We start from the raw sequence: 27,296 nt of genomic DNA on the forward strand, positions 1-27,296 counted from the left end.
AAGAGATAGAAGTCCAAAAGCAGTCCTAAGCAGTTCCTAAGAGTCTTGCATTACAGTCTCCATTTTCTTGCATTTCTCTAAACTGCAAAAACTCAGGCTTCTCCTGCTTTGAAAGCTGACCCTTCCTCCAGGCTCAGAACGCACATTTACCAGAACCCCCAAGGACAGCTCTTTTTCATTCTTGACTCACCCAGATCCTAATCCTTACTGCTCCCTCTTTAAGTCCTAGCTCACAGTTTCCTGTTCGAGATCTTCTAAAACATCCCCCAGAAGTCAGCCTTGGGCCACTTATCCTTCTGTCCTCGGCAGATTTCAAATGTACCCCTAACGCCTCTATTTGTCATCAGTCCTGGTCAGCCTGCGATAGCCACCTATCCCACCCCCTCACTTAGGAGGCTAGCACTAACCTAAAAAGTCTTTGATTTCTTGGGCAAACTAACTGTTCTTGCCCACAGTTTATCAACAGTAAAAATTAAGAGCAGAATGGGGGTAAATAATTGCAGGAAAACACCTGCTACTTTAACCTTACAACAAGCAACAAGATGTGCTAAAAAAACCCTAAACCCAAAGAAACAAAACACGTCGACTTTTTAAAATTCTTTTGACTCCAAACCCCCAATTCTAAATTTGTGCTTTTCCTTATCTTGTAGTCATCCTTAACAGGATATATGTCAAAAATGTAGAAAAATTTAAGTTTTCATGTACTGCATCCAAAAGCACTACATGAGGTTTGTGAATAGATTTCAGGAGATGGAAAAGGATGTCTACATCTCCTTATCTTTTCCTAGCTTAAGCATTTCTTATAGAAAGCTGGAAAACCAGAGAGCTATTTAGAACACGTTTTAATGAAAGGAATAATAATACAAGCTAATCCGATAGCTGCAATAACACATTAACTAATGATAAGGGAAGGGCATTAACTAACAATAACAGAAAGACTCTCCTAATTTTCAGCAATTTAATATTTAACTTTCTATTTCCTTTTAGATTAATGGTGTATTTATTAAAGGAGTAAGATACTTTATAAATAAGAGAGAGCTAACACGATTTCATTTTTCCCCCCGAATTCTATTGTTTTATATAACTTTTGGAAAGTTTATGGGACATGGACAGTGTCTGAAGTAGCACAATGACTTTGTGTGGCACTGGGGGATTTAAGGCATTCCCACTGCAGTGTGTGCCACAGCACCTTACACCACTCAGTCAAAAGCTATCACTTTGTGCAGCACTCAGTCCATCCTTTGTTGTCACTGAGATCAGATGCTGATGAACACCCAGGATGGTTTGTGGAATGTTTCCCGAAGTCTCCTGGCACTGTTGCATGATGAGTATTGCTGTGAGCTAGATTTACAGCACACAGTACTGCATCAGGATTTATGCAAACATTGCATGTTTTGCAGAAGAATTGTTTTGTCATTTGGTGAAAAGGTATGCATGGTAACAATATTGTTTCTCTTTTATGACAGCTTGAAATGCCAGAATTAGAAAATGGCACAGTTTTACATTTTATAACTAGTCCAGGGTCAAAAAAACACAAAAAATCACAAAATCACAGAATCAAAGAGGTTGGAAAAAAACTCTGAGATCATCAAGTTCAACCTATGACCTAACACCAAATTGTCACCTAGATCATGGAACTGAGTGCCATGTCCAGTTGTTTTAAACACCTCCAGGGATGGTGACTCCACCACCTGCCTGGGCAGCCCATTCCACTGCCCAATCACTTCTGTGAAGAATTTCTTCCTAATTGCCCAATGTAAACCTCCCCTGTAGCTTAAAACTGTGTCCTCTTGTCCTGTCATTCATTGTCTGCAAGAGGAGGCTGACCCCTGCCTGGCTACTGTCCCCTTTCAGGCAGGTGTAGAGAGTGACATGGTCTCCCCTGAGCCTCCTCTACTCCAGGCTAAACAACCCCAGCTCCCTCAGCTGCTCCTCACAGGTCTTGTGCTCCAGACCCTTCAGCAGCCTTGCTGCCCTTGTCTGGATATGCACCAGCACCTCAATGGCCTTCTTGAAATGAGGCGCCCGAAACTGAGTACAGAAATTGGTGTGGCATCACCAGTGCTGAGGTTGCGGTTTAACCCACTACAGCTGAGTACAGGAGCTAGAACCTCCCTAAGTTCTTCCTACAAATTCTAATTCCAGAGCAGCAATACTTGACAGCCGAGGCAACCCCAGGGGGATAATGGACTATAACTCCTGAGAAAGGGATTTCTCAGTCACACTGATTCTGGTTTTTTACTGTCTTCATTTTCTAATAAGTGATTGACATCACATACTTTGTCATAAACCTAATACCATTGTTTAAAACAGTATGATTGTGATGCCAGAAATATACTTTCCAAGATAATTCCTTGCTCTACTCACATACAAAATAGTGATCACTCCCCAGAGTACCTCTTCTCTGTCAAATGTTCAGCCAGCAGCGCACCCTGGGTCAAGAAGGCACTGAAAGTGAATTAACGTCTTCTGAGGCCTCTAAAAGTTGCAGCAAGAAGGTCACCTTCTGACTCTGAATGGGTTTATCAGGTTTATTCAGGGAGCATCCAATATAAAGAAAGTCCATGTTCCATCAAATTAATTTTGGGAATTGCCATTTTCTAAAATCATACCTTTTTATTTTCATGATCATGCCTGCATTTGTGCAAAAATGTGAGGATGAATGGGAGCATTAAAGAAAGTACAATCCCTTCTGTTCAAATCAGTATATGCAATTCAGAAGTATCTTTCTGGGACAAAAAGATAAAATTTGTAAAAGAATTCATCTTGGGTGCCTAAAAGGGAGGTGCATTAGAATTATCAAAGTAGCGTCAGTTATCAAAACCTATTTTATTGAGAGATTTGCATTTCAATGGATATTCATTTCTCTATCTGGATCTATCTTAACTATGTCTTTCTAGATAAATGAAATAACTCATCGACCAGAATCTAATGATTGAACTTAGGCAGCAGTGCCATTGTATAGCAGCTGCGAGTCACGCTGTATCTCCATGGAGCCCTGCTGGAGTCAATAGAGCTCTGCAAAGGGGCCCAGATGTGCCTGCATGCAGCCCATTGGAGAACTCAGAGTGTAGACATTGAGTCTGATTCTCCCTTTCAAATAGCACATTTAGTTTGGCCCTTTAGAAAATCAAAAGTGCACATAAATCTCATAAATTTGTATGTAGCAAAGAATTCCTTTTCTAATATTTGCCAGTCTGAAGCGTCTCTTTGATCTGTGGTAGAAATGAGAATTTGGGCCAAATGAAATTATTTAGACGCCTAGATTGTTCATCATTGACCTTTTCAAAAGCATGCCTGAAAGACATTGAACATTTGATTTATTACAGGAATATGCCAGGAAAGAGGTGGAGAAACTGCCATTTCCATCCTTATGAAATGCCTACTAATCACTGGTAGGAGAGAACTCTTACTGTCAGTAAGTGGGTAGGGATTTGGTACAACATGAACCAGAAGAGAATGAGAGGAAATCATCAGAATCGTTAAACAGTCTGGTGGTTTGATCACTCCTTGCAAAGATAGAAAGGATGTAGGATCAACCAAGCCTGTATTCCAAATCACTCAAAATGTGCATGTAATAAAAAAAGAATAATATGAGAAATCTAAACTCAAAACTTTCTAAGTGGTGGCAGATGTGCACATATAGGTAATCTATAGCTAATCCTAAAAGTCTTGTACCAATATAATATTTTGAGCTTTCCCTGCCAAGCAGGCAACAAGCTGGTCAGCATCAACAAAATTCAGGCAGATGCTATGGTAAAAACTTAAAGGGCATTTAAAGCACCATGTAGCAGTTCAGCAAATGGGTCTGTGGATCTAAGTAGAACTCAAATATTTGGTGTATGTTCCTGAATTGAAATATTCATTAATGCCTTCAAGAAGCTATCTCACTTTTTTTCTTTTTTTTCCTTTTTGCTTTTGGTGCATATACATGTACACATGCAAAAAGTCCTAATTGGGTAGAACAAGTGTAGCCTATGGGCTGTTGGGACTCATTAAAGCATCTGAACATAAGGTTAATTTAAACACATATGTAAGTCCATTAAAACCGGTAGATCTAAAGAAAAAAAAGTGACTCTCATGGTAAAGTTGAAGATATTAATGAGACGATGAAATTTCTGGAGAATCAATATATATATAAAATTTCTGGGTTTTTAACCAAAAGCATCTTAATTTTCAAATCCTTGCCTGAGGGAGTGTTTCTGTACACATCCTTTATAGTCCTATTTAGTTTTTATTGAAAACTAAACAAATAAGAAAATCAGCTTTTGATCCTTTTCAAATGAAAAGTAAAAACTAACATATTTGTTGGAAGCAGGAATAAATAGGCACCAAAACCCAGAAGCATATTTTCCTTTGGATGTCATTATTTGTACTTGTTATATTGACCTGAATCTTACTGCATTTTCACCACAATCCATCACGTAATTGCATTTTTCTGAGAAAAGCCTGCTTTAGTCCTGAAAAGACTCAGGACTTTGTTTAGAGCATTAGGATCCCCCTTCCATCCCCAATCCAGGGTAATACGTTTCAGGCTTACAACATCAAGCTGTATTTACTAAAATGAGGCAGGAGATCTGGTCTCAGTGACTCGCTGTGTTTCACACTATGCTGCTTCTCGGAGAACAAGATGCCTAACACTGCTTAAGAGCATTTGCTATTATTCTGCAAAGGAAGAAAAGATGGGGATGTCTTCTGACCCCACAAAAGATGTTTCCTAAGTAGCCAGATTACTCTCTGCCCTTCATCAGCATCCCCCCTTAACCCTACAGCCTAATCTAACTCAGATCTTACTGACTGCAGCGGAGAAGACTATCACCATGCCAGTGGCCCTCTGATTACATTATTAGTTGATAAGGCTTTGTAATTAGCCCTCAAACTCTCCTCAGTAAATCTCCAATTTCACCCCTCAGAGACTCTGAGTAGATGCTACTACACTATAGGGCCTCAGAAAGCTACTAATGAAGTGTGTAATGAGGCTTTTTAGAATCAGAAGATTGAGGGGAAAAAAACAAAGACAAATAAAAAGCATATAAAAGATGAGGTTTTCAATTCTAGTGATTTTCCTCATCTCTTCTGTTAAGAATATTTCTCAGAAGTAGCTTCAAAACCATTCCTAATTTTAAATGTGGAAGAGTTAACAGCAAATTGAAGTTTACCTTAAAAATTAAAAAAGGCTTTGATCCCTGGTGCACAGCAACGGATAATGTTGAAAGAGGACAATCATTTCTATAGCAAGGAAGGTGTGCTTTAACTCTCAGTCTGTGATAGTTTTCCAGCACACCCACTCCCCCACTTACCCACAGCCTTTTCTGTGTACACTTGCCAAGGGGTGTGTCTTAGGAGAAATACCCACAAGTTTGTTTACCAGTAAAGAAAAATGGAGTCTGCCCTGTCTTGGCAAAGCTGGATTAAAATCCACAGGGCTGGTCTTATGCACTGCTTCCAAACTTCTCTTTTGGCTTTCACTTTCTCCTGTTGTAAGCATGTTATGGTTAGCACAAATGGTTGTGAATGGAAAGATATTTTATTTTATTTATTTATTTATTTATTTATCTATTCATTCATTTATTTATTTATTTTTAATGGAGATTTCCCATATGTCTTAGAGGAGCCTGTGCTGTTCCATGATTCCTCCTGAGCCAGGAGGTCCGGCAGCTAAGTGCTGTTGGATCTGGTTGAGGTTTAATCCCCTTGCTGCGTGCTTTGGCAATGTTTCTGTTCCATAATAAAATCTGCAGAACAGAACATGTGGATATGCCTTGGGTAACAGTCCAGAGAAGTATTAAGTTAATGTGGCCATGGACAGATGCAATTTCTCACTCTTAAAAGAGGCAGAGCAGTGAAAGGTCATTCTTTTGCTCTGGTTTACTATAAGCCAAGAAAACATGTCAAACATTTCAGGTTTTAGACATATTAGCTCACAGTACTGAATAAAGTGTTTTGTGTTAAGATACCAGACTGAGTAAGAGTGGCTGAAATATGGACATGCATGATGCTTTTCAGGTGTGCTATGGGTGTAAACAACCTACGAAACAAAGATGTTAAACATCTGAGGGAGGCACAGATGCTGTCTCTCTGTGAGTGTTTATTTAAGATACTCATTCCATAGAGTGGCCAAAATCTGGCAGAGGATTACGTGAAGAATTTAATCTTGGGTTTTCAAGACAACTTGAAGTATCACTGGAGTTGTACTGCGGTAGTTCGCCAAATAATTTGTACTATGGCAGGTTCCCTTCCTCATTGAAATATGACATTTTTGTACTACCTCTGTGCTCACAAGTATTTCTGTCTGCTCACCCGTCAGCTTAAGGTGTCTGGACTACAAGAAACAGAAAAGTCTGCCATTAGAGGTTTACAAAACAAAAGCACACATTGTTGCCACTGAATTTATTTTACTGTAGCTTAAGCTATTTCATCTTCATAGTTTCCTGTGAGTCACTTCAGAGCATAATGGAAAACTTCAGCACAGCATGACTCTTCATTTGAATGAGTGATACCAGTATGATCTTCAAATAGAGTGTATTTACTTTGGGGTAAATGCTATTGTTATCACTTTTGACTAAATGGTGAGATGGTTTTCAGTGTCTTTCACAACACTTCAAAGAGGAGATACTGAAAATGGAATGTGCTATTTCTACAGTGTTATTCTGTTCATTTACATAATCAGTATATTAAGTACTTTTTCCTGAAAATGAAAAGCATCAAATAACCATATTATCTTCAGTTTTTCAGAATTGCTCTCCTATTCCAGCGTGCAAAATTCTTGTTTTATTTTCAGCTTTGCTTTCTGGATCCCAGTGTCTCTGATGCTTCCATCTCAGCTTTGTTTGGTTTTGTCATGTGGGTCAATCTCTCTTCCAGGACTGCACAAAACTTATTTAGGACAGGGACAAACACTCCTTTTGTTTCAGCTATCCATTCCATAAACTGTTCAGTTGTTTTGGTGTTAAATGTAAATGAAAATACCTAGCAGTATATGACATACCTTCTACAAACTACTGCCTTCCAACGCAGTTTAACTTCATCTTCAGTTGCATCACAGCACAGCAGAAAACAATGGACTGAATAGAAGGGCTTGTATTTCACTTCTAGTATATGAAAACTGTCATCTGAACAATTTTGTATAATCAATAGTGAAAAATAATTTAAAAAATATATTAAATTTAACTTTTTTTTTTTTTTTTTTTTTTTTTCCCCTAGGACTACTGGGAGTCAATATAATTTCCACATTAAATAGGATTTCTGGCAACATTCCAAGAAAACAAAAAGTTGAAAGGAAGCAGATTCAGGTATGTGTCCTGTCTCCACCACAGCAAGTCTGATTGCATTATAATTTGCTCAAATGCAATTTCCTAATAATACTAGTAAATTACACTGACCTTCAACTTGATGTTATTGGATTAAGTAGTGCAACATACTATTTTGTTTTTTGAAACATAAGTAATTGAAATTAATTTATATTCAGTGAGCAATCTAAATATTTAGACACATTTAATTTTTGAAAAGTCCAGAAAAAACTGAGCCCCTTTATGCTATAGCTATACTCAGGAATAAGCCAGGTCCATTTCCTGCCCCTTTGGCCAAGCTTTCTTATCCTACAGTGAGAGTGGCTGCATCCAACAGAGCTGGTCCCTGAACTATGTCTCGGCACTATCCAGTGGTGAGATAGGTGGCCTTGGCTGGAGGTGGGCTGGGAATGATGCTGGCTGTGCTACGTCTCTGACAGAGGTGGTGATCAGATGGCTGTGGTTGGGTGTATGACTGCTTCTGTCAGCTTTATAAACCAGCAGTGGCAGACAATGCACTTCCTTTTTTTCCCCCATCTTGGAGTAAAATATACTCCATTTCAAAATCATTTTAAAAGACATTATTTTCAGAATTTTAATGCTTCTATTATATAATTTACATTTATCTATCTGTATTTATTTATTCAGATGCAAGTAAGCATTTTTATTGTTTAGAAGCTTTTAATGTTCAATTTGCTGAATCTTTGAGCAGCACAAACCAGTAAAATGGGGCTTACTTTTGTTGAAGCATAAACAGAATTTAAATGAGAAAAAAGTCCTTGCAAAGATGCCTAATAATACTCAGAGGAGAAACACACACACATGTCAAATGTCTGTTGAAGGTTAAGTGAAAGCTGTTCTAATTTTCATTTTATTGCAGTCAGGATAGTGATGGAAAACTAGGCTTTTTCTTATTAAATCCATCTACTTTTGTTTTGCAGCCAATAAATGCTTTTATACTGCCAATACTATCAAAAGTCATGTTTTATTACAAGTCTACTGGTGCTCTGGCAGTCCCCAGTTCTGAGCTACCCTGTCACCCCAGCAGTGGACTAAGAGAATGAAAGCCCCACTTTATTTCTGTGCGCTAGCTCCCTCCATCTGGGTAAACAAGCTAAAAAGCCAGCTAATGCAGCTGACATCTTGAATTATGTAATTTCTCATAACACATGCCAGAAATGCTATTCAGCCCTGCAATACATGCAGGAATGCTGTTCAAAGCCCTGACTTCTGGGTCAGCAGCATGATCAGTGGTACAAACGGTGCTCGGCGTGCAGTGGGGATTACTGAGCCGTGCTGGAGGAGGGAGGAAGGAAGGCTCCATAACCATTATCCATTGCTATATCCTTCATGGACATCCAGCAGATAGAAAAGGCAACCTCAGTGTCAGGGAGACAGATATACTAGGAGGAGATGGCTTGTGGTGAAAACCCAAGTTTAGGATCAGCACTTTGTACCTCTGTGCAACAAGAATTTTTCTGTCAGCTTTAGGATGGCTGAAACCTGTAGATTTTTGCAAGAATGGCTGACAAGAACCAGAATAGTTGTCACATTTCTGCTTGAAGTTCACTGGAAAAACCGGTGAATGTTAGGCTGGCAGATTCAGGGTGTTACCCTTCAGTTTAAGGAAAAACTGAGGACTTAAAAGATATCTGTCAGCTGGAGTTGCCTGGCTGCTCAATCATTCTTATGCTAGTGACAAATTTTCACCAAAACCCCTAATAATATTTTACAGTATTACAAAAAGCTTCCTCCTTTTCTGACTGGTTAGTGGTAACTATGCCACAAAATCCTCTGGGGCCATGAACCAGCACAGCTGTCAAACCCAGTACATGCATCAGCAGTGCACCCTTGCTTTAATCAATTAAATTTTGTGGTGCATTTGCAATACATGGAAAACCGACAGAAGACTCAACATATGGCATTGGCCTACTAATAACCACCTGTCTTCAGGATTTAACAAATCAGGAATACTTGCTTTCTTGAAATATATTCCTTATTTGAATGTGTCACTTTAGGTATGTTTAATTGCTGTCTGAATCTGTTTATAAGCTGTAGTGGTCTAGAACAGGCACCAATATCTGTCTGTCACTCACTGGAAAATTTGTGCTGCTACCCACATTCCCTTGTGGGAGTCCCAACCATTGCTGGAAACAAAGAACAGCATAGAATATATTTTTTATTTGGTCTAAGTGCTTGAAAGTTAGAATAGTAACTAAGAAAACATTTCAGTTTGTGGCACAAGTAAGATAAGACATACCCTTCAAAACTGGGATGACTGCAACCAAACTGTCTCTGGGAATGATCCCTGGCCTACAACAGTGCCCAGAACCCAGCCAGGCAATGGCTGGGGCAGTTCAATATGAAGCAATGAAGCTGGAAACTTTTCAATAATAGTGAAAGTTGGTAGCTTCCTTGCAGATTGCAAGGCAAATAATTCGATTTAATTAAGCCAAAAGGATTTTTGCCTAGGGTTTTAGTTTTATTTTATTTTATGGAAAGGCGAGTCACTATGGTAAACCATATGGTATTACCTACAGAACAATAAACACTTGGTCAAAGGTTTCACTCCTAATTTCTTAAGTCTATATCCCAGGCAAAAAGATAAATTCCCTAAGCCATGAGTCACCTTAATAGAATCTGCAGGTTTTAAATCAGGCTACCACTTTCAAACTCCCCTGACAAGAATATTTACAGTTTACTTATAAAATAATATATTGAAAAGAAAAAAAGGAGAGGAAAATAAAGATCATTGGAAAACAAATATAGCTACATATTTCCCTGTAGTTTTAAGATTTGCTTTAGTTATTTAATAGGCCATATTGTAGGTAATATGAATGATAGTATGAATGAAAAATAATCCAGACGAAAAAAATCCTTCATAATGTGTTTAAATGAGTATGACACAGTATAGCTGATGTATAAAGCATTACACTGATAAAAAAGGTGCAAAATGCCCAATACATGGTACAATTATACATTTAATATTATATCTGGTATAGAATAGAATATATTTTATATTTCAGAGAAAGCAATGAAATAACAACAAAAAAATTTATAAACCAATACTTCTAGAGAAAAAAAATCAGAACTTTGAACTTTTGGCATAATATATATATATATTCCTTCAGTAAACATAACAAGCTCATTCAGAAGTAGGTTTATTTCATGGATGGAAGCAGATGGCAGGTTTTCATCCAGTAACCACAAGAAATGGTAGCTAATTTAAAATGAAGCCAAAAATTACCTTTTGAACTACAGTTATTTTTTTCCTATGGAAGCTGACACAAAGAAATTTATCCAAGTCATGACAACTTCAGAAAGATGTAGGGAAGCTTACTTTTGATGATCTCCAAGTGGTCTTTGCCCAATGGATTTTAATAATGACTCTGGTCGAACTGTTAATTTTGGCGATGTCTTGGGGCTAGTATCAGAATCTCCACTTTCTTCATCTCCCATGGCCTTAATATAGCTCCCACTTCTCATTCTTCTGCACGGGATCTCTTCATCTTTCCCACCAGCTGGGTATCCTCCCCATTCATCCTGAGGTACCTAACAGATATCATAAAACATACACACACAGAATGTGTTTTATTCTTTTCATATGTTTAAATACTTCCTTACATTTTTCATTTTACAAAGATAAGTAATGATTTTTTATTCTTCAGAAACAGATTGCTTATAAAGCTATTTCTAAGAACCTTAAATGATTTTGCCATTTAACTTCAGTTTCAGAGTTGGAAATTTTCAGTTTATAAATGTTAGAACCCAAGGAAGAATGAAGTAATGGACTGTGAGCTGAGCTGCAATATCTGTTTGTAGATGCACTCTAAACTGCAGGAAGCAGCTTAAAGTTTGCACATAAATTTTCATCTGATAACAGTAAGTTAATTCAGGTATCTCAGACCTAAAACTCATCGAAAGCTGAGCGCTTCAGGGTTTATTACCAACAGATTTTATAAGGGGCTTTCAAGGAGGTGAATGACATATTTAAGATAAACTAAGCCATGATCTTGGCATAAAAGGATAGAATAATGATTTAGGGCAAACTTCTGTGGGGAAAAAAAAAAAAAAAGAAAAAGTGGTAATTTGTCTTTTTTTTTTCTATTTAGAAACTGTAAAATAGTTGGTAGAGACTGTTATATATCAGAAATGCACCTAGTTAAATGATCCATGTGGCTGCAGGATTGCAGTTGCTTTTATGCAGTTCAAGTGAATTTCCAAACAGTAAGATTGGTAGTCAGCTGATCCACAGCTCATGGATGGAAATCTCTCTTCATCACAAATTACCAAAGAATTGAGCAGGAGTGGATTCTTCAATCCAAAGTGAAATCAGTATTGGGTTTTGTTTTTGTTTTTGTTTTTTTTTTTAAACCTTATCTTCCAAGGTGCTCAGTCCTCTGGCTCTAATCCAGAAATATACATTTACTTAGTTTAAAGGATATAGGCAACCATCCAAAATGCATTATGAGGAGACTCATGGTTAAAAAGTAGGATGTGACAGAGTTCATCCGTGAACCAAGGCTGATGCCCTTGGCAGCATCAAATCCTTTATCAGCATTATAATTCCATCTATATTGAGCAGTTTAATGCCTTTATTTACCAATAAAGTATAAGTCTAAAATCGCAATTAAACATGTATTTAATAGTTTCTGCAAAGCAGTATGTCTAACAAAGATTTTCAAGACAAACTTATTTGAAAGCTATAGACAGAGTTCACTGTGGATCTGAAGCAAATGCCGCCACTGGTATCAGCAGTCTTGGAGACTGGGTTTATAACTAAATAACTAACATGATCTGCTTGCCATCATTGTGGCCCTTTCAAGACCAACAAATCAGCCACGCACACCAGGTAAACAGACCTGGGGCTTTGAGTCCTACAAAGGGGTTAAGGGAGAAATGAAGTTTTACAAGGGGATGAACAAGTAAAAATAGAGATATTAAATTCAAAAGCCCAAGCTTAAGACAGTAAAAAAAAAAAAAAAAAAAAAAAGCAGAAGATGAAATCAGATAAGAAGAGATGAAATAGATTATGCATATCGGAAAAATGTTAGAGATAACTATCAGAGAATAAAGAGTCATGTTTTTATACAAAGTAATGGGACAGAGCATGAATCTATGTGAAATACGAGTTAGATCATGCAAAGAAACAAACTTTTCACATTGTTCAGCTTTGGATGGTGATTGAAAAGGAGCATCGAAAATCTTCCCAAACTTGAAGCCTGTAAGTGTAATACATCATTCTCATTTCTTTTCTCAGACCAAATATGTGTAAAATTAATGTTGCAGGAATGTTTTTTTATGATTCTATGAGACTTAAAAGATCATTTACATGTAGTCATAGTAGTCATATCCAGTGGCTTAAAATACTAAATATCTATATATTTAATTCAGCATTTTTTAATCAACAGGTGACAACACTAACAGCTGTAAAAATCTAAATTAGAGAGTTATTTTATTACTTGATATCATACAAACATACTCTTATTTTTAAATATTCTTCATTAAATGTATGTCATCATGGCTAAAGACAAAATCCAAATGCTGAAAAATAAGTTACTAGCATCTACATAGGCCCACTAGAAGATATACTGTTCAATTTTCAGTGCTAAAGCTCAATTATTATGTCTTAATATTATTTTCTAAAAAAACCCCAAAACTTCATAACTTTTTCATAGAATAATTATTTTGGCTTGAAACTTCTTGCTTTCATTTTAGTTCAAAGATAGTTAAATAGAAAGTTTAAAAATACATTGATCAACCTTTTACTTACTCAAACCCAGAAAATTATTACTTTCTCAAATTTATTTTGTCTGAAATTTCATGTTCAAATAACTAGATAAGGACTGGATTTAAATGAGTACAACACACGCCTGTTTGTTAATTGAAGTTGCAATCTTAATTTAAAAGATAAGAATGACTGATTTTGTCCATTAAAGTGTCTAAAAAATTAAACTTCTTCACTGTGACAAGGACAAATCTTACAGTTATGTGCTTTACTGTTTCTGTTGATTGCATTTCTTTTGCTGTCTCTATTCATAAGTTATATGAATTCACATAACAGCAAAGACCAAAGCTAAAAACCAATGAAGTCCTGCTCCATTTGTGCATGTGATGTGCTCATGGTACACAAAGTAACAAGAATCCCTTTCTAATCAGACCAACTAATTGGCTATCACAGAAGCATTTATGGTTGTTACAACATTATTCACAATTAAAATATCTGGGTTTTGTTGCAATTTTTTTCCCCTTAAGCCATTCAAAGGAGCACAATACAATGAACCCAGTGAAAATGCTTCTGCAATCTGGCAAGGAAGTTTGACCATGTGTTCTCACAGAAGGTTTCATCCAGAGCTTTGGAGAACAGCTGGAGTGTTTTTGCCATCTTCAAATTTAAAAAAAAACAAAACAAAAAAAAAAAACCCACAAAAACAAACAAACAAACAAACAACAGAAAAAGAGGGCCCTTGACATTGTTTTACCTCATGGACTGAGAATAGAAGCAAAATTTGAGTCCCAGTTCTGCCTAGTTCTTAATTTACTTGTGTCGATAGGTTAAATACTTGGGAAAATCTTTCCAAATCCAGGCTATCTCAGACCCCAACACAGCTTTTAAGAAAAGCAAAAGTATTACATGAGTGCAGGAAAGATTTTTATTTTGAGATATTAACAAAAATATTTAACATCATGTGTGAGGGTCATTAAATATACATCTTCCAAAATACAGAAAGGGCTTTGCAACTTGCAGAAATTCTAACTTACAATAGTTACTAGCCCCTGAAATTCCCATCTGCGGGGCTTTCAACTGCTAATTCGGAATAATTACCCTAATTATCTACTTACATACAGTGAAGAGTGCTGATATTTATAATGTCTAAAAAGGCCTTCCTTCTGTTCTGGATGTTAACATGAATCCTGGAATATGTAGTTTCTATCCACAGAGGAGTTAGACTGCATATTACCATATGAATTCCCTTTTGCAAGAACAACTGGCTGACAAGGTCTGGCTGCTGATCTGGTTACAACTATGACAGAGAATGATGAGTCTCCTTCATAACTATCATTTGCTGTTGCTGTAAGGAGTACCAGGTTCAGAAAATTTGACATATTTCAATTGTCCTTCTCCTGGTCCAATTTGATATTAATTACCTAGAGTCAATTTTAATAAAGAATTTGGTACCTAACACTTGCTACATGTTATGAAGCTGAACTGAGAGTGAATTCCAGAACTTTAGGAAGGACCCTAAATTCCCCATAAAGGTATTTAGGAGAGTTAGTTCCTTCAAAGTAGCATACAAAAGGTCCATCTAGTTAGCAATCAAACTGGAAAGTGCAAAAAAAAAATCTCAAATAGTTCTTCTTTCTTGGACTTACTGTATCTATTACAAGTAATATCTATCTATCTATCTATCTATCTATCTAGCTATCTGTCTGTCTGTCTGTCTGTCTGTCTGTCTATATGTCTATCTATCTATTACAAGCAGCAGAAAGACCTGTTATTTCCCTGTCAGATCCTAAAATCATCTTCTGAAGAAAAAAGGTTTTTCACCCAGAGGGTGGTCAGGCACTGAACAGGCTCCCCAGGGAAGTGGTCACAGCACCAAGCCTGACTGAGCTCAAGGAGTGTTTGAACAATGCTCTCAGGCACATGGCATGACTCTTGAGGATGGTCCTGTGCAGGGCCAGGAGATGGACTAGATGATCCTTGTGGGTCCCTTCCAGCCCAGGATATTCAGTGATAATTTGACTGTGTCCAGCTGAGTTTTGAATATTTCCAAAGATGAAGACTTCACAACCTTTCTAGACAGCCAGTTCCAATGTGTGACTACACTCAGGGGGAAAAAGCTTTTCCTTATACCTCATGAGAAATAGGTAACCTTGGCCCCCTAAAACTAATTCTAGGAGTGAATATCTTATCTTGTATCTAAGCAATATCGATGACAAAACTGGAAGAAACAATGAAATATTCATTCTTCTGGACTTTGACCACTGTAATTAGATGCTTTTTTAGTTTATTTCAGTTTAGGGTTTAGTTAAAACAGTCAAAATGGCAAGAGCCATTGGCATTTCAAAGCAGACCTGCTCCTGTTGTTTCATCCACCTCTATGGCATTTGTTCACAGAATTTTAAAGATGTTCTGAGACTAAACTGCTGATCTGCTCAAATCTGCTCATTACTTTACTATCTAAAACTGTTCTAAATAAAGGGCTTCAGCTGAGGGAGATGATTATCACTTCTTCATATTTCTCTTCCCAAAGGTTAAAATAAGGATTATCTACCTCACAGGAGTTCTGTGAAATTTAATTAGCATGCACATATAAAATTAACTGAAATATATTGATTTTTACCTAAATCTTATTTTAGTAATACAAATTTCATATTTTACTAGAAGCAGAAGCTGTCTGCACATGGAATTAGACTATACATGATATGAAGAAGGATAAGGTATGAAACACTGTTGGAGACACATAATGTTTTGTAATTTTTTTGTTTGCTCAGCCTGGTCAAGAAGTCGACACAATCTAAAATGCAGGTAAGAGGTTTTCTCCTAGGTCACGTCTTCAAGAGCCTCAGAAAAACAGCCTTTGTGCACAGCTGCAAGTAGATAAAAGCAAATGACAATCTTGGAGAGCAGATAGATGATTTTTTGCAATGGTAGAAAGTTTCCTTGATACTACAGTGGGAGATTGGAGCTGGCCCTCCTGTGTTTTCAAAAGTTTCACCCAAGAAGGAAAACCAAGCAATAACAAGAATATTTTTCTGAAGTTACTGACACTAAGACATGCCCCTGTTTACTGGCTGTGCACTCTAAACCCTGTCGCTGAGGAGTTTTGCAAGGGGGAAGAGTGCAGTATCTGAAAAGAGGAGTTTGTTTCCTCAGTAGCTAATCTTATGTCTACAACTCACCACAATTCTAAGTGCACATTTTTTACTAGTTTCTTCTGTGTGGCTTTTTTTTTTTTTTTCTTTAACGTGCTGATTCATTATGCAAAGAACATGAATTATGCAATGAAGTAATTGAAAAATCTCTACAAAACATGCCAGGGACGACTCCTCACCACTAACAATGTCATTCTTCATAATTAGCTTTAATTTTCACATGCCACCCTCTACTCCTTGAACTTCTTGACAGCTCAGAAGCACAGAAAGTTCTTGAAGCATTCCTTAAGGTGTGTTGACACTGTCCATCAAGGCAGGAGCTAATTTGAGAAAACAAGAGTCATCTTTACCTTTCCAGCCATTCTCTCCAGGCTTTGCTCTTAACAGCCATAGCTTCACAGAAAGAGGAAGGAAATAATGTAGATCCCAAACAATATATGTTTGATATTGGGTTGAAAACAACATGACTTCAGGAATTTGGGATTTGGTAGCAATCTGGACACCCATGCAGGTCACAGAACACAAGAATACTATTCCAGGTGGGAGGTATTCAAACAGGAGAATCATTGTCAGCATTATTTATTGCCTGATTTTATTCTCATGTGGAGTTCCAAGCAAACTGCACTAAGCAATTCTTGAAGGAAAGATTTCTGTCCAGTGTACTAAAATTGATTGTGTTTCCTAAAGAACTGTGCTCTTTTCACTTAAATGATGTTTTATAACTCATATTTCACAAGTAATGAATTCAAAACAAAAAACCCCAAACAAACAAACAAAAATACAAAACAAAACAAAACAAAAAAAACACAAACAACCAAAAAAACAACAAAACCAAAACAACAACAACAACAACAAGGAAAGAACCAGCACTATGTTTCCCAACTGTTTCTTCAGCAACAATGTGAATTATAATTTGAGGACAGCTAAATACTGTAATTGGCGTTGTGAGGAGTTTGTGGCATTGTTTAATCTATTTGAATGAAAGTAGGCCAAATTCCTGCCCCATTACCATCTGTGCTCATATTAATGGCACAGATCCTTGCATTTCAGCCGCCTGCAAAGCCTCTGCTGTGTTGTTGGGTCTCTCTGGGACCCTCAGGACTCTGTGCTGTGTTGACATGGTGGAGCAAGGTGCAGTCAGACAGCAGTCATGGGCTCATCCACACTGTGGGTGATTTCAGCCAGCTAAGCTCACTGAGATCTTGTGCCAGAGCTTTGGTGTAAGGTGAACTTGGACTGAAGGGAGAGCTTGGCCTGTGCTTATGTGAGAACCTTGTTTATAGTCTCTGAATCTAAGACACAAAACCAGCAGAGTTTCAATTAAGAAACCTGTGTTTCAGTTGGCTTCATATTTTCTTTGGTATGTGATCAAGGACACTGCTTTGTGGTCGGCTCAGGGCACTTTAAAATTATATTGCCATTAACTTCAGTGGGGGAGGTTTCCCTCACTAGATGGCCTGGCTGCATATAATAGTAAGTTACTCCTGTATGAAAACTTCTTCAGAACCAGTGACACCTTTGAGTAACAACTGCAAAGGTCAGCCTTCAGCTTCAGTGAAGTGAACATCGAAAAACAATTTGGCAACACACTTCTAACATCATAAAGAAGGACAACTCCCCTGATTAAAGGGCAGTGGGATCATGGCCTCTCTTTTCTTCTCATAGCTTTGACATTTCCACAGTAACAGGGACATGTTCTGACAACTTTAAGAAATACTAACTCTGAAATCTATCAACTCTTGTTTGGAAAAAAAATTCAGTAATTTATTTTATCCAGTATGAGGATCCTAATACATGGGCATGGAAGCAGTGCACTGTATCACTGATTAACACAGTAATTCAAGATATCAGTGATTTGAGACAGCTCTTTGGTCAGAGCTTTGCTTTGCAATATCATTGATTGAATGTATTTTTTTTTTCCCCCTTGGGAGGTGTATTTAAGTAGCCTGGGATTTGTGATACACAAACCCATCATCATTCTGTAAATACAGAACATTACATTCTGTAAATTCTGTAAGCTTTATTACTCCATTATATTTAATGCTCCACAAGAGGTTGCAGGCTGGCATTAACACTGTGAATGGGCCGTAGGGCAAAAACTGTCCCTTCATTTCCCTTATTGTCTTGTCAAGTCAACACTACCTGTTTGTCTTGCACATCTCTGCTGCTGACTGGGAGGGCATAGGGGTGGCTGAGACATCCTTGTGGGACTGTAATGGGCTGTAGAAAGCCAAATGGTAGAGCATTTATCCATGCTGATTTGGGACGCAGACTGCCCTGCTACCCTACTGTCTATACTAGCTTTTCCTGCTGTGGAAACAACCCAGTTAATTCTTGAGTTAGTGGCTGGTCATAAATCATTGTGAAGGCAGCGTGGGTGGTAGTGTTTTGGATGTGAGTATCAAAACTCTGCTTGACGTAAAACCCATGCACGAACTACAGAAACCACATCCAATCCTCTACCAGTGAGTGCCCACTGTGGAACTCGCCAGAGCTAGGAAACAGATACAATCTAGTTCCACAAAGATGAAGTGCTGAGAAGAGTGCATTGAGTTCAAATCCATCTATCCTTGCAAACCAGAGGGAGAGTTCAAAGCAGCTGTGTGCCTCACAAGGGCAGCAGTTTCATTTGTGGGAATCTATACTGTCACCAGCAGAGTTCCTGGGAAAATATAACTGTGGGCTTAAGGCCTATTTATCCATTAGCTTGTCCTCAAAGATTTTCTCTGTGTAGCCTTAACTTAAACCAGCAAAGAGCCCTGTTGAAATGCTGCTTTTTTCTTTTTCTTTTTTAAAGAGACCAGCTCTGTGCTTTTCTTTCATTCTGTAGAGTACACAAGCTGACATTATTATTCATATGCTTAGCAGTGCCTCTGCTGCAGCCGATGACGCTCGTTCTTAAATGCACTAGGAAGACAGGAGTGGGTTGAAGCCATTTTTAGAACAACATGCTATTTCCTTTTTTAGTGCTGACTCATTCACTGTACCTTGTGGTATGTTTACACCAATTGCTTGCTGCTTTGGAGGCTGTTGAATGGGTGAGGAAGGAATATTAATCAGTGACACATCATGCTGTGCTCCAGAGCTACAGTCATGGTGAGCGTGATGCCCTTGCCTATCTTTTGGCTCTATTGTAGGAATTATTTTTCTTTAGCATTCAAAGTTATTTCAGTTCTGGAAACTGTAAGTGACTCTTTTGTGCACATCCTTTCAGCACAGTTATCTATTTCATATACTTTTTATTTTTCTGTTAAAAATCTTTGCTCCTTGCTAGTACTCATGTCAGAGTGGAATTAATCAAAGTCATTACACTGTACACATGTGAAACCTAATTAGCCAAAACAGCTGATGAAGACAGAGGAGATCTCACAGCTCATTTATCTTTTTCTTAACATATTATATATTAAAATTAAAATGAGTTGGAAAACAGTAGCAGCCACTATGGCTAAAGCTATACAAAAGTGTGCATGTGTGTTCTACTTGGGCCATTTTGCCTGCTGAGTGTTCGGTGCCCAGAAATGCACTGAAATGCTCAATTTGTCAGCATTCAAAATAGAAATTAAAGGCCCCTACATAATAACTGCAGCTAGTCATTCACAATATATGGTCTGATAAATGCTGTTAGTGTACAGTTACAAATAGTTGCCCTCTGCTCTTGAGCTGGTAGTTGATCCACTGATTGACAGTCCTCCCAAATGAGCTTCTCACTCTTCCCCTCTCCCTTTTCCCCTCTCCCTTTTCCCTGTGTGTTCCCATCACCTTCACTGTAGGAGTGATGCAAATCTGATCTGAGTTTTAAATGAAAATAATAATCACTATTTTATACAGATTTATTTCAACAAATGTAGTTCTCTTAAACCATCCACTTTAGGACTAGATGACCACCCATGCTTGAAAAAGGCATGTTGACTGAATCACCACTGACTTACAGCAGCACCACACTCACAGTCCAAGGACCTGCCTTAGCTGCAAGGACTGTGTGGAGAAGGGAATGTGGAACGCTAAAAGAGGAGCCAGAGATTAAGCGTGGAGATTTACCAGGTTAAAGAAATATTTGCTTTCAACTCTAGGACATGACTGAAGCATATAATAAGCAGACAACTTCAAAATCCCTTGTCTCATCTCCTGTTTCCAGGCACATGTTAATTTGCTAACAGTTTCCTTCTTAGAAAGAAAATTCCTATATTCACTCTTCAGCATTTCAGTTTGAAGGAAAAGAAGCTCAATAGTTATGGTGGAAGACAAAGTGGAAGCCCAGAAACATAACACAGAAAACAAAGTCTCAAGCACAAGCCTAGGACTGCCATGGCCTTTCAGTTTGAGATTCTGCATATCAAAACTCTCAGTGGAAAACAGAACTAGAAAAGTTTCATGCAGATACTGAAAAAAAATAATAGGAAGAAAACCAACAGATAGAAAAGTGAGTTGGTTACAGAGAAACCTCATATAACTAGGTAGTAGAACAAAAGTCGTGTATATATATAAATAAATGGATAATATTAATATATAAACATAGAAATTAATTATTGTTATTCTGAGGCATGCTTATGTATTTGTGTATTCATTGAACGACTATAATTTTACAGCTTTATTTTTAAAAGAATTAAAAATATATAGCTGACATCAGTCAGGACAAATGTATTTAATATCACTTTAAAAACAGACCCTGTGAAAGGCCTTGGGGTTTTATGCTAATTTGTTCGCTTTTGCACCTCAGGGGAATCTGCTGCTGCACATCAACTTCATGATCCCTTAAATTCTCATTGCCATCTACTTTTGAGCAAGGCAGTAAACGCTCCTGGGTAGGGATTCTGACATGTTTCTCTACCTTTCTCAGTTTCTGAACCTAATGATTATTTTTATCCAATCATTATTCAGTGATGCTGCTTACACTGCCATAAGAAAAGTTAAATACCCCTCCTCAGTTTTGCAGACAGAGTAGTTGAAGTGTGCAACAATTTAACAGATTAACAAATTGCATTTCCTGGGTCAGAGAGAAAGTTCCTGGCAGAGCTAATAATGGGACATACTTCTGGTCTTAATGACTACATTGTGACAGCTCAACATCCCTCAAAGTAGAGGTTTCAAAATCAGGCATTTACTTATGACATTGACAGCTTGGAGTCCCCTCAATTTTTTTGCTGACCTTGGGCTAGTGAATAAGCCAGCCACTCAGTCAGAAGGATATCAATGCTCTGAACGGCATATTCTGATATAATGAAATGTTTTATTTTAATATTTTATAATGAGAATATTTTTGGTTTAGAATTCCTTGTATTATTGCTATGGACGCAAGTATGGATTCCTTGTGGTAGTAACTGAGCACTTGAGTCTTAACTTAATTCCATTATAGGATCCATGTGAATAGGGAATGGGTACTATCCCATTTTTAAAGGGTCTTATAAACAAAGATCACAAAATCACTGTGCAGCAAAAATATGAATTCACATCTCCTAGATTTTAAGCTGGATAAACTTTCCTAATTACTGAATGAAAATTCCTTTCTGTAGTAATTCTAATTCACAAAAAGCATTAAAAAATTACTGCAATGAAGTGGTTTTCTGACCCCTAGGCTTGTCACTGGGCTTGATCTAAAGCTTAGCGATAGCCAAGTTAGTTTGTGAGCTCAGTCCTTCACATGCATTTGAGGATGCTGATATAAATTAGGAATAAGGAGAAGGATGATGAAAAGTAAAAACTGATGGCTTCTGCAAAGACAAACGAGATTTAGGGGTGGGGGAGAGGGAAGAAGAAACAATGAAATGTGACTGAGAAGGAAAGCACCAAACTCAAAAGAGGTATAGAGGACCAGAATTGTCAGGGTAGAAGTATGTAATGGGAAGGAAAAAACTAGTAATATCTAAACTTCTCTATCTAAACTGTAATGTCACAGCTGTATGCATGGTTTTAGAACATAGACACTTCACACAGTGGAAGTCTGCACATGACGCACTTCCAGTTCTGGCTCCTTGAGTTAGATCAAAAACTTCCAGGGAAGTGCAGTCTATTTTACATACATGAGAATGTACTTGGATATGATAAAATACCACAGCTGTCAGTCTAAATTGGAATCAATTTGCATGGTAATGCTCTGAGGGCTGCAATTTATTTTCCTTTCTCTGCAATCAGAAACTTCCCTACTTCAGTAGGAAAGATTGATCCTGAATGTCTGCATACGCATTTGAAAAGATCTGCCTCTTCAAGTGTGACTCACTGCTATTGGACACCTATAGCTCTGAGAGGAGAGAGCCCTGCACAGAAGTACAGTCATTTCTGCAGGCCCCAGAGAAACTGAAGCCCTCCAAATACATAGATCTGGAGATTTCCTCATGTTAAGGTGAGAATTGCTGAAGTTCTGGAGAAAGAATTCCTTAAAAAAAAATAGAATGTATTCAGAACAGTGTGGGCTTTGCAGGCCATACTTAGTATAAACTACTAAATGAATATTTGTATACTACATTTTTTCCAGTGACTAAGCTAGCTGAAGAAGTTATCCTCTGAGGTACTCTCTCCTTTCTGCTCTGCACCCACTAGTGTTCTCTATATAATCTAATGTGCTTAGGTCACTTGTGATGGGACTGTGCTGGAAGTAAGTCAAGCAAATTATGCAAATGTCTAAAAATAGTATTTTGGAAAGTATTTTTTAAACCCATGTCGCTTTATGATCCAGATAATTTTGCAGCATCATAAATAGTTACATTAGCATGACTTTGGGGTGGCAAAGTAGAAGGTGTTAAAATTTAAATGTGGGAGAAAGTGGGAGCTTTGTTGCTGCAAGAGAAAACATGTGCAGAACACCATCTAAACCAGTCCAAGGCCCAGACCTGAAATATCTCCCTGTGGTACCCCTGTGCCTTTTAACACAGATGTTGTTAATGGTATGGTTTCAAAAGAGGCTCAGTACAATATGATCCTGGGTGATCCAATCATTAAAAAGAAATATGCGGGTGATCACTACCACTACAAAGCAATTTAGTACACCAGTAAATCCATTCTTTTGTTACTGCAAAAACATGGAGAAAAGCAATAAAAGAACACAAAAATAGGATTCCCCATAGCCTGTTTTTAAAATCAGTCATTCATAGATGTATTTGAAACACTTTTTCTAGCTCTCAGACTGTTGAGAGAACTGCTCCTTTTTTAGTGTGATATATATATATTTCATCAAAATGTTCAGTGAGAATTCCGAAGATGAAAACACATCTACTGACCTGACGCTAATTTATATCACACCTGTTTTATAGTTTTTAATCTGTGGTCTATAAGCAAAGACAAAAGCCAGAGATTTCTCACTTTAATGGAATATCTGATATCTGCATTAGGAGAGCCATACAGAAATTCTTTGAGAGGTACCTTTGTATATTTTTTAGGATGATTATGTCATATACTGTGATGCTCTTTTCATTAAAAATCTCAAGAAAAATCTTCCTCTTACCTGAAGGTAATGGCACGGCCTCAAGGAAGGTTTGATTTCCTGATGAACCAGAGGCTTATCTAAGTTCAGTGATGACTTGCGATAAGCTTCTTTAGCCTGACTTACTGTAAGCGTGGACCAAGAACTCCTTTTCATATATTTACTGTCAGGGGTCATTGGTAGCCCTTCACAAGCCGAACACTTCACATCATTGTTACTTTTGGAAGTCTTCAATGAGAGATCCCCAAAATGCCCCTGGAGTGCCTCAGGATAACAATGGGATATATGATCTGCATGATGCCTATTTACCACACTAGGGGTTCGGTAAGTGCTATCACTGTCCAAATTATCATCAGAGCTCCACCAGCTACTCATTCCAGATTTATGCTTGCCTTCTGGTTTTCGCTCCTTACTTTTACTCCTTTTGCTATGCTTGGAATGGTGTCCATGATGATGATCGTCCCCTCGACTGTCTCCCTTTGTTCCATTAACATTGCCCTTGGATGATCCTTCCAGAGAATGAGATTTAGTAAAAAGTTTCTGGACAGAATGAACAAGATGGCGTATCCTTCCCGGGCTCTCACTGCGTTGTTCCGCAGCTGTTGAGGTCCTCTGGTACTGTAAAGTATGAAACCCATCCCGGTGAAGAGGAAGTTGTTTCTCAAATTGGTCCAAAAGATTTGCAGGAATACGGTTTATCTTAGGGTTACCGTGAGACATGGCGCAGTCGTCTCTTGAGTCGTAATGTGAGCTGTAGTGCATTCTGGGGAAAGTGCTACTTGACATGTGATCGCCCATTACCATGGGCATCATCATGCACTCAGAATGAATGGAGCTGCGTGGGGAGCAACGATGGTGGTCCAGTGGGCAACTCTCTGTGGGGCTGAGAAGATACGATGGTCTTGGCTCCTGCCCATGGTGGATATGGTCGTGGGTATGTTCACAATCTTCAGGGGATGCTAAGCCACAAGTATGAGCTGAACATAACTGTGGTTGATTGCGACTACCAGATAATCCTTTCATATTCCTCGGAGCAGGAGAGTATCTTTCTTCATTGAAGTGCTGAGAAGGCGACCATGAGTACTGCTGGTCTGTCATGAGAACACATAAAACCTGTGTTATGTGTCTGATTAAAAGATTAACTTGAAAATTCCAAGTATATTGAAAAACTAAACATTTTTTCTCTATGACCTTGGTGGAAAGTCTCACCATTCATGAAATTTCTTCCACCATTTTAAAACCGATTAAAATTGTTCACTATGAGTAAATTATGGAGTGAATACAGCTTCCTTTGTCTTTGTAAAATAGTCTACTAGCAATTCTAGATGTTATAAGGCTATTCATTGTGTAAATTTACTCAAATTTAATGGATACATTCAAGTATTCAGTTTATTATTTAATATTTAAAGCTCATATGTCAAGCTTTGTGGCTAATCGTCTAGGTTACATGGGTCTAGTTTCTATTTTCGTGGCGTCCCAGTTAACATATTAAACATATCCTTCCTCCATGGAGTCATTTTTGTGCCATAAATTGAACTTCATTTTCTTCAATGAATCTCGGCTTCATGATCCTAAGTTCACTCTTCATAAGTATAAATAATAAACAGCAAGAAAAAAAAAAAAATAAAAGTTCTGAAATTAAGCTAATTTTTTATATTGCCAAACAGTTTATCAATAAGCATTTCATACTATTTGAACATCTGTTATCCTTAGTCCAGAAGTATTATTGCTATTACCATACATATAGAGTGTTCTCTATTAGGCAGTTTTCCCCTTTTTATGACCACACTACAAAATATTTACTTAATGATTCTAAGTTATGCCTAAAAAAAACCCCAAATATATTTAGGTTTTATATACTTGATTACTTGTTGCTATGAATCATGTGCTCCAAGTTGTGGCTATAATGCGAGCATGATTGCTATTAAAAAGTAGCTTGTAAGCAAAGATTTTGATACTTAAGCCTTTGATTTTTTTCTCTCATGCAATTTCTTGCAGCTGTCAAATGTTACAAACAGAAATTAAAAACAACCCCAGAAATACTTCAATTTCATTTTCCCATTCACTTTCCCTCTTCAATTTCAGTTTATTTAAGAAACATTTCAATAGCAGACAAAGAGATAAGATGCAAGATAATCCTTTATGGGATAAGACAGATGTGTAAGTGTTTATACAACCCACTTAGCACAGCCTTTCTGCAAATTTGCTCTAAGAATCTGAATAATCTTGCACAGGTGGTTGTTACAAGGAAGTTGCAGGTCTCAACCAGAATGGAAGCCAGAGAATATCTATTTACTGGACACTTGAAACCAGGCTGTAGAGATAACACAGTAATTGACAGCACTTTGAGGGGTTTCTAACCATATGAGAAAACTCTCCTAAACCACATTTCCACTGCTGGTGAAAATTCAATGCCTGGATATGGTCATGAAATGGTTCAATACTCATAAATCTCTAGTTTTATTAAACTAAGGCATGTTATGTCATGACACCTTCAGTATATAAGACAATTGGTTGCAAATCTTTAGCATCAGCTATCTCATAACCTAAATGCTGTATATTTCCTATTGTGGGAGATGCTTTGATAATTATATTACACCCTAATTTCAACAGAGGTGTACACAATATTTTAAAAAGAATGCAGCATTGAACAAATAAATGGTGAAGTATCCTTCAGCCTAGGCATAATGATGCCACACTGAAGTCAAAGATGGATTTAAGGATACAAATGAGATTTTCATACATTATCATGGCATCAAACTAATGGGTCTGTGTATGTATCCTTTTCTGCTTCTATTTTGTTTTCCTGTCTGTTTCTCTTACTTAATTCTTGGCTGTTATCACATTAAAATAAAATCTTATTACTGCTGATTGCTCAGTCTGTTGTCCTTTTTAGGTTATAATACCTTGCATAAATGTAGTTACAGGAAGGAAATATAACTGTTTCTCTGAAATGACGTAATTTTGATTATATACAGACATGGCAGTGAATTATAACAGTGCTTTGGAATTCAGCCACATAAATAGTGCTGTAATTAGCGGTACTTTACCCAGGATATTAACAAACATTATCAGGAGAATAATAATGGACCATGTGCTGAATTTACTTAGTCTGTACTTCCCAAAAAGGGTTCCCAAAGCACCTAACAGAGATTACTACCATAGTTTTTATAAACCCAAGAGGTTAGATAGACCAAAGAAGTTGTTTTTTTTTTTTAACAATGAGGGTGTGAAAACACTGGAAGAGGTTGATCTAGTTGAAGATGTCCCTACCTATTACAGGGAGGTAGGATTAGATGAACTTTCAAGGTGCCTTCCAACCCAAACTATGCTGTGATTCTATATGGAAGGTACTGCTTGCCTTTTAAAGAAATAGGAAGTTGCAATATAGGAAACATTTTACAAAGTGCTTATGAATTTTCTGATATTAATGTTCACAGAGGTGTGAGCCAGAGGGAGGTGGAAGGAAGCTGTTCTGTCACGCTAACAACATGATGAGAGTCAACCCCAAGGCTTTTCATCACAATCTTGAATATCTATGAATGAATATAACTTGTACTTTCCCTCACCAACATATTTAGACAAAAAAACAAAAAAAACCCCGCAAACAAACAAACAAACAAACAAAAAACCCAAAAAACCAACAACCAAAAAAAAAAAAAAAACAAAAAAACAAAAAACCAAAAAAACCAAACCAAACCAAACCAAAACCA

General features: G+C 37.5%; 1 protein-coding gene across 4 annotated transcripts in view; it reads right to left on the reverse strand.

The window, feature by feature from the left end:
• The window catches only part of DLGAP2 (DLG associated protein 2), a 428,484-nt gene that overhangs the window by 59,619 nt on the left and 341,569 nt on the right, over nt 1–27,296 (reverse strand). For all 4 annotated transcript variants that reach the window (XM_058419831.1, XM_040059350.2, XM_040059349.2 and 1 more), the window contains 2 exons: nt 23,605–24,674; nt 10,630–10,841 (listed from right to left, as the gene is read on the reverse strand). In XM_058419831.1, the coding sequence (XP_058275814.1) occupies nt 10,630–10,841; nt 23,605–24,674 (1,282 nt within the window). The remainder of the gene's footprint in view (nt 1–10,629; nt 10,842–23,604; nt 24,675–27,296) is intronic.

This window comes from Hirundo rustica, chromosome 3, assembly GCF_015227805.2.
Source record: "Hirundo rustica isolate bHirRus1 chromosome 3, bHirRus1.pri.v3, whole genome shotgun sequence".
In the NCBI taxonomy this organism is placed as follows: Eukaryota; Metazoa; Chordata; class Aves; order Passeriformes; family Hirundinidae; genus Hirundo; species Hirundo rustica.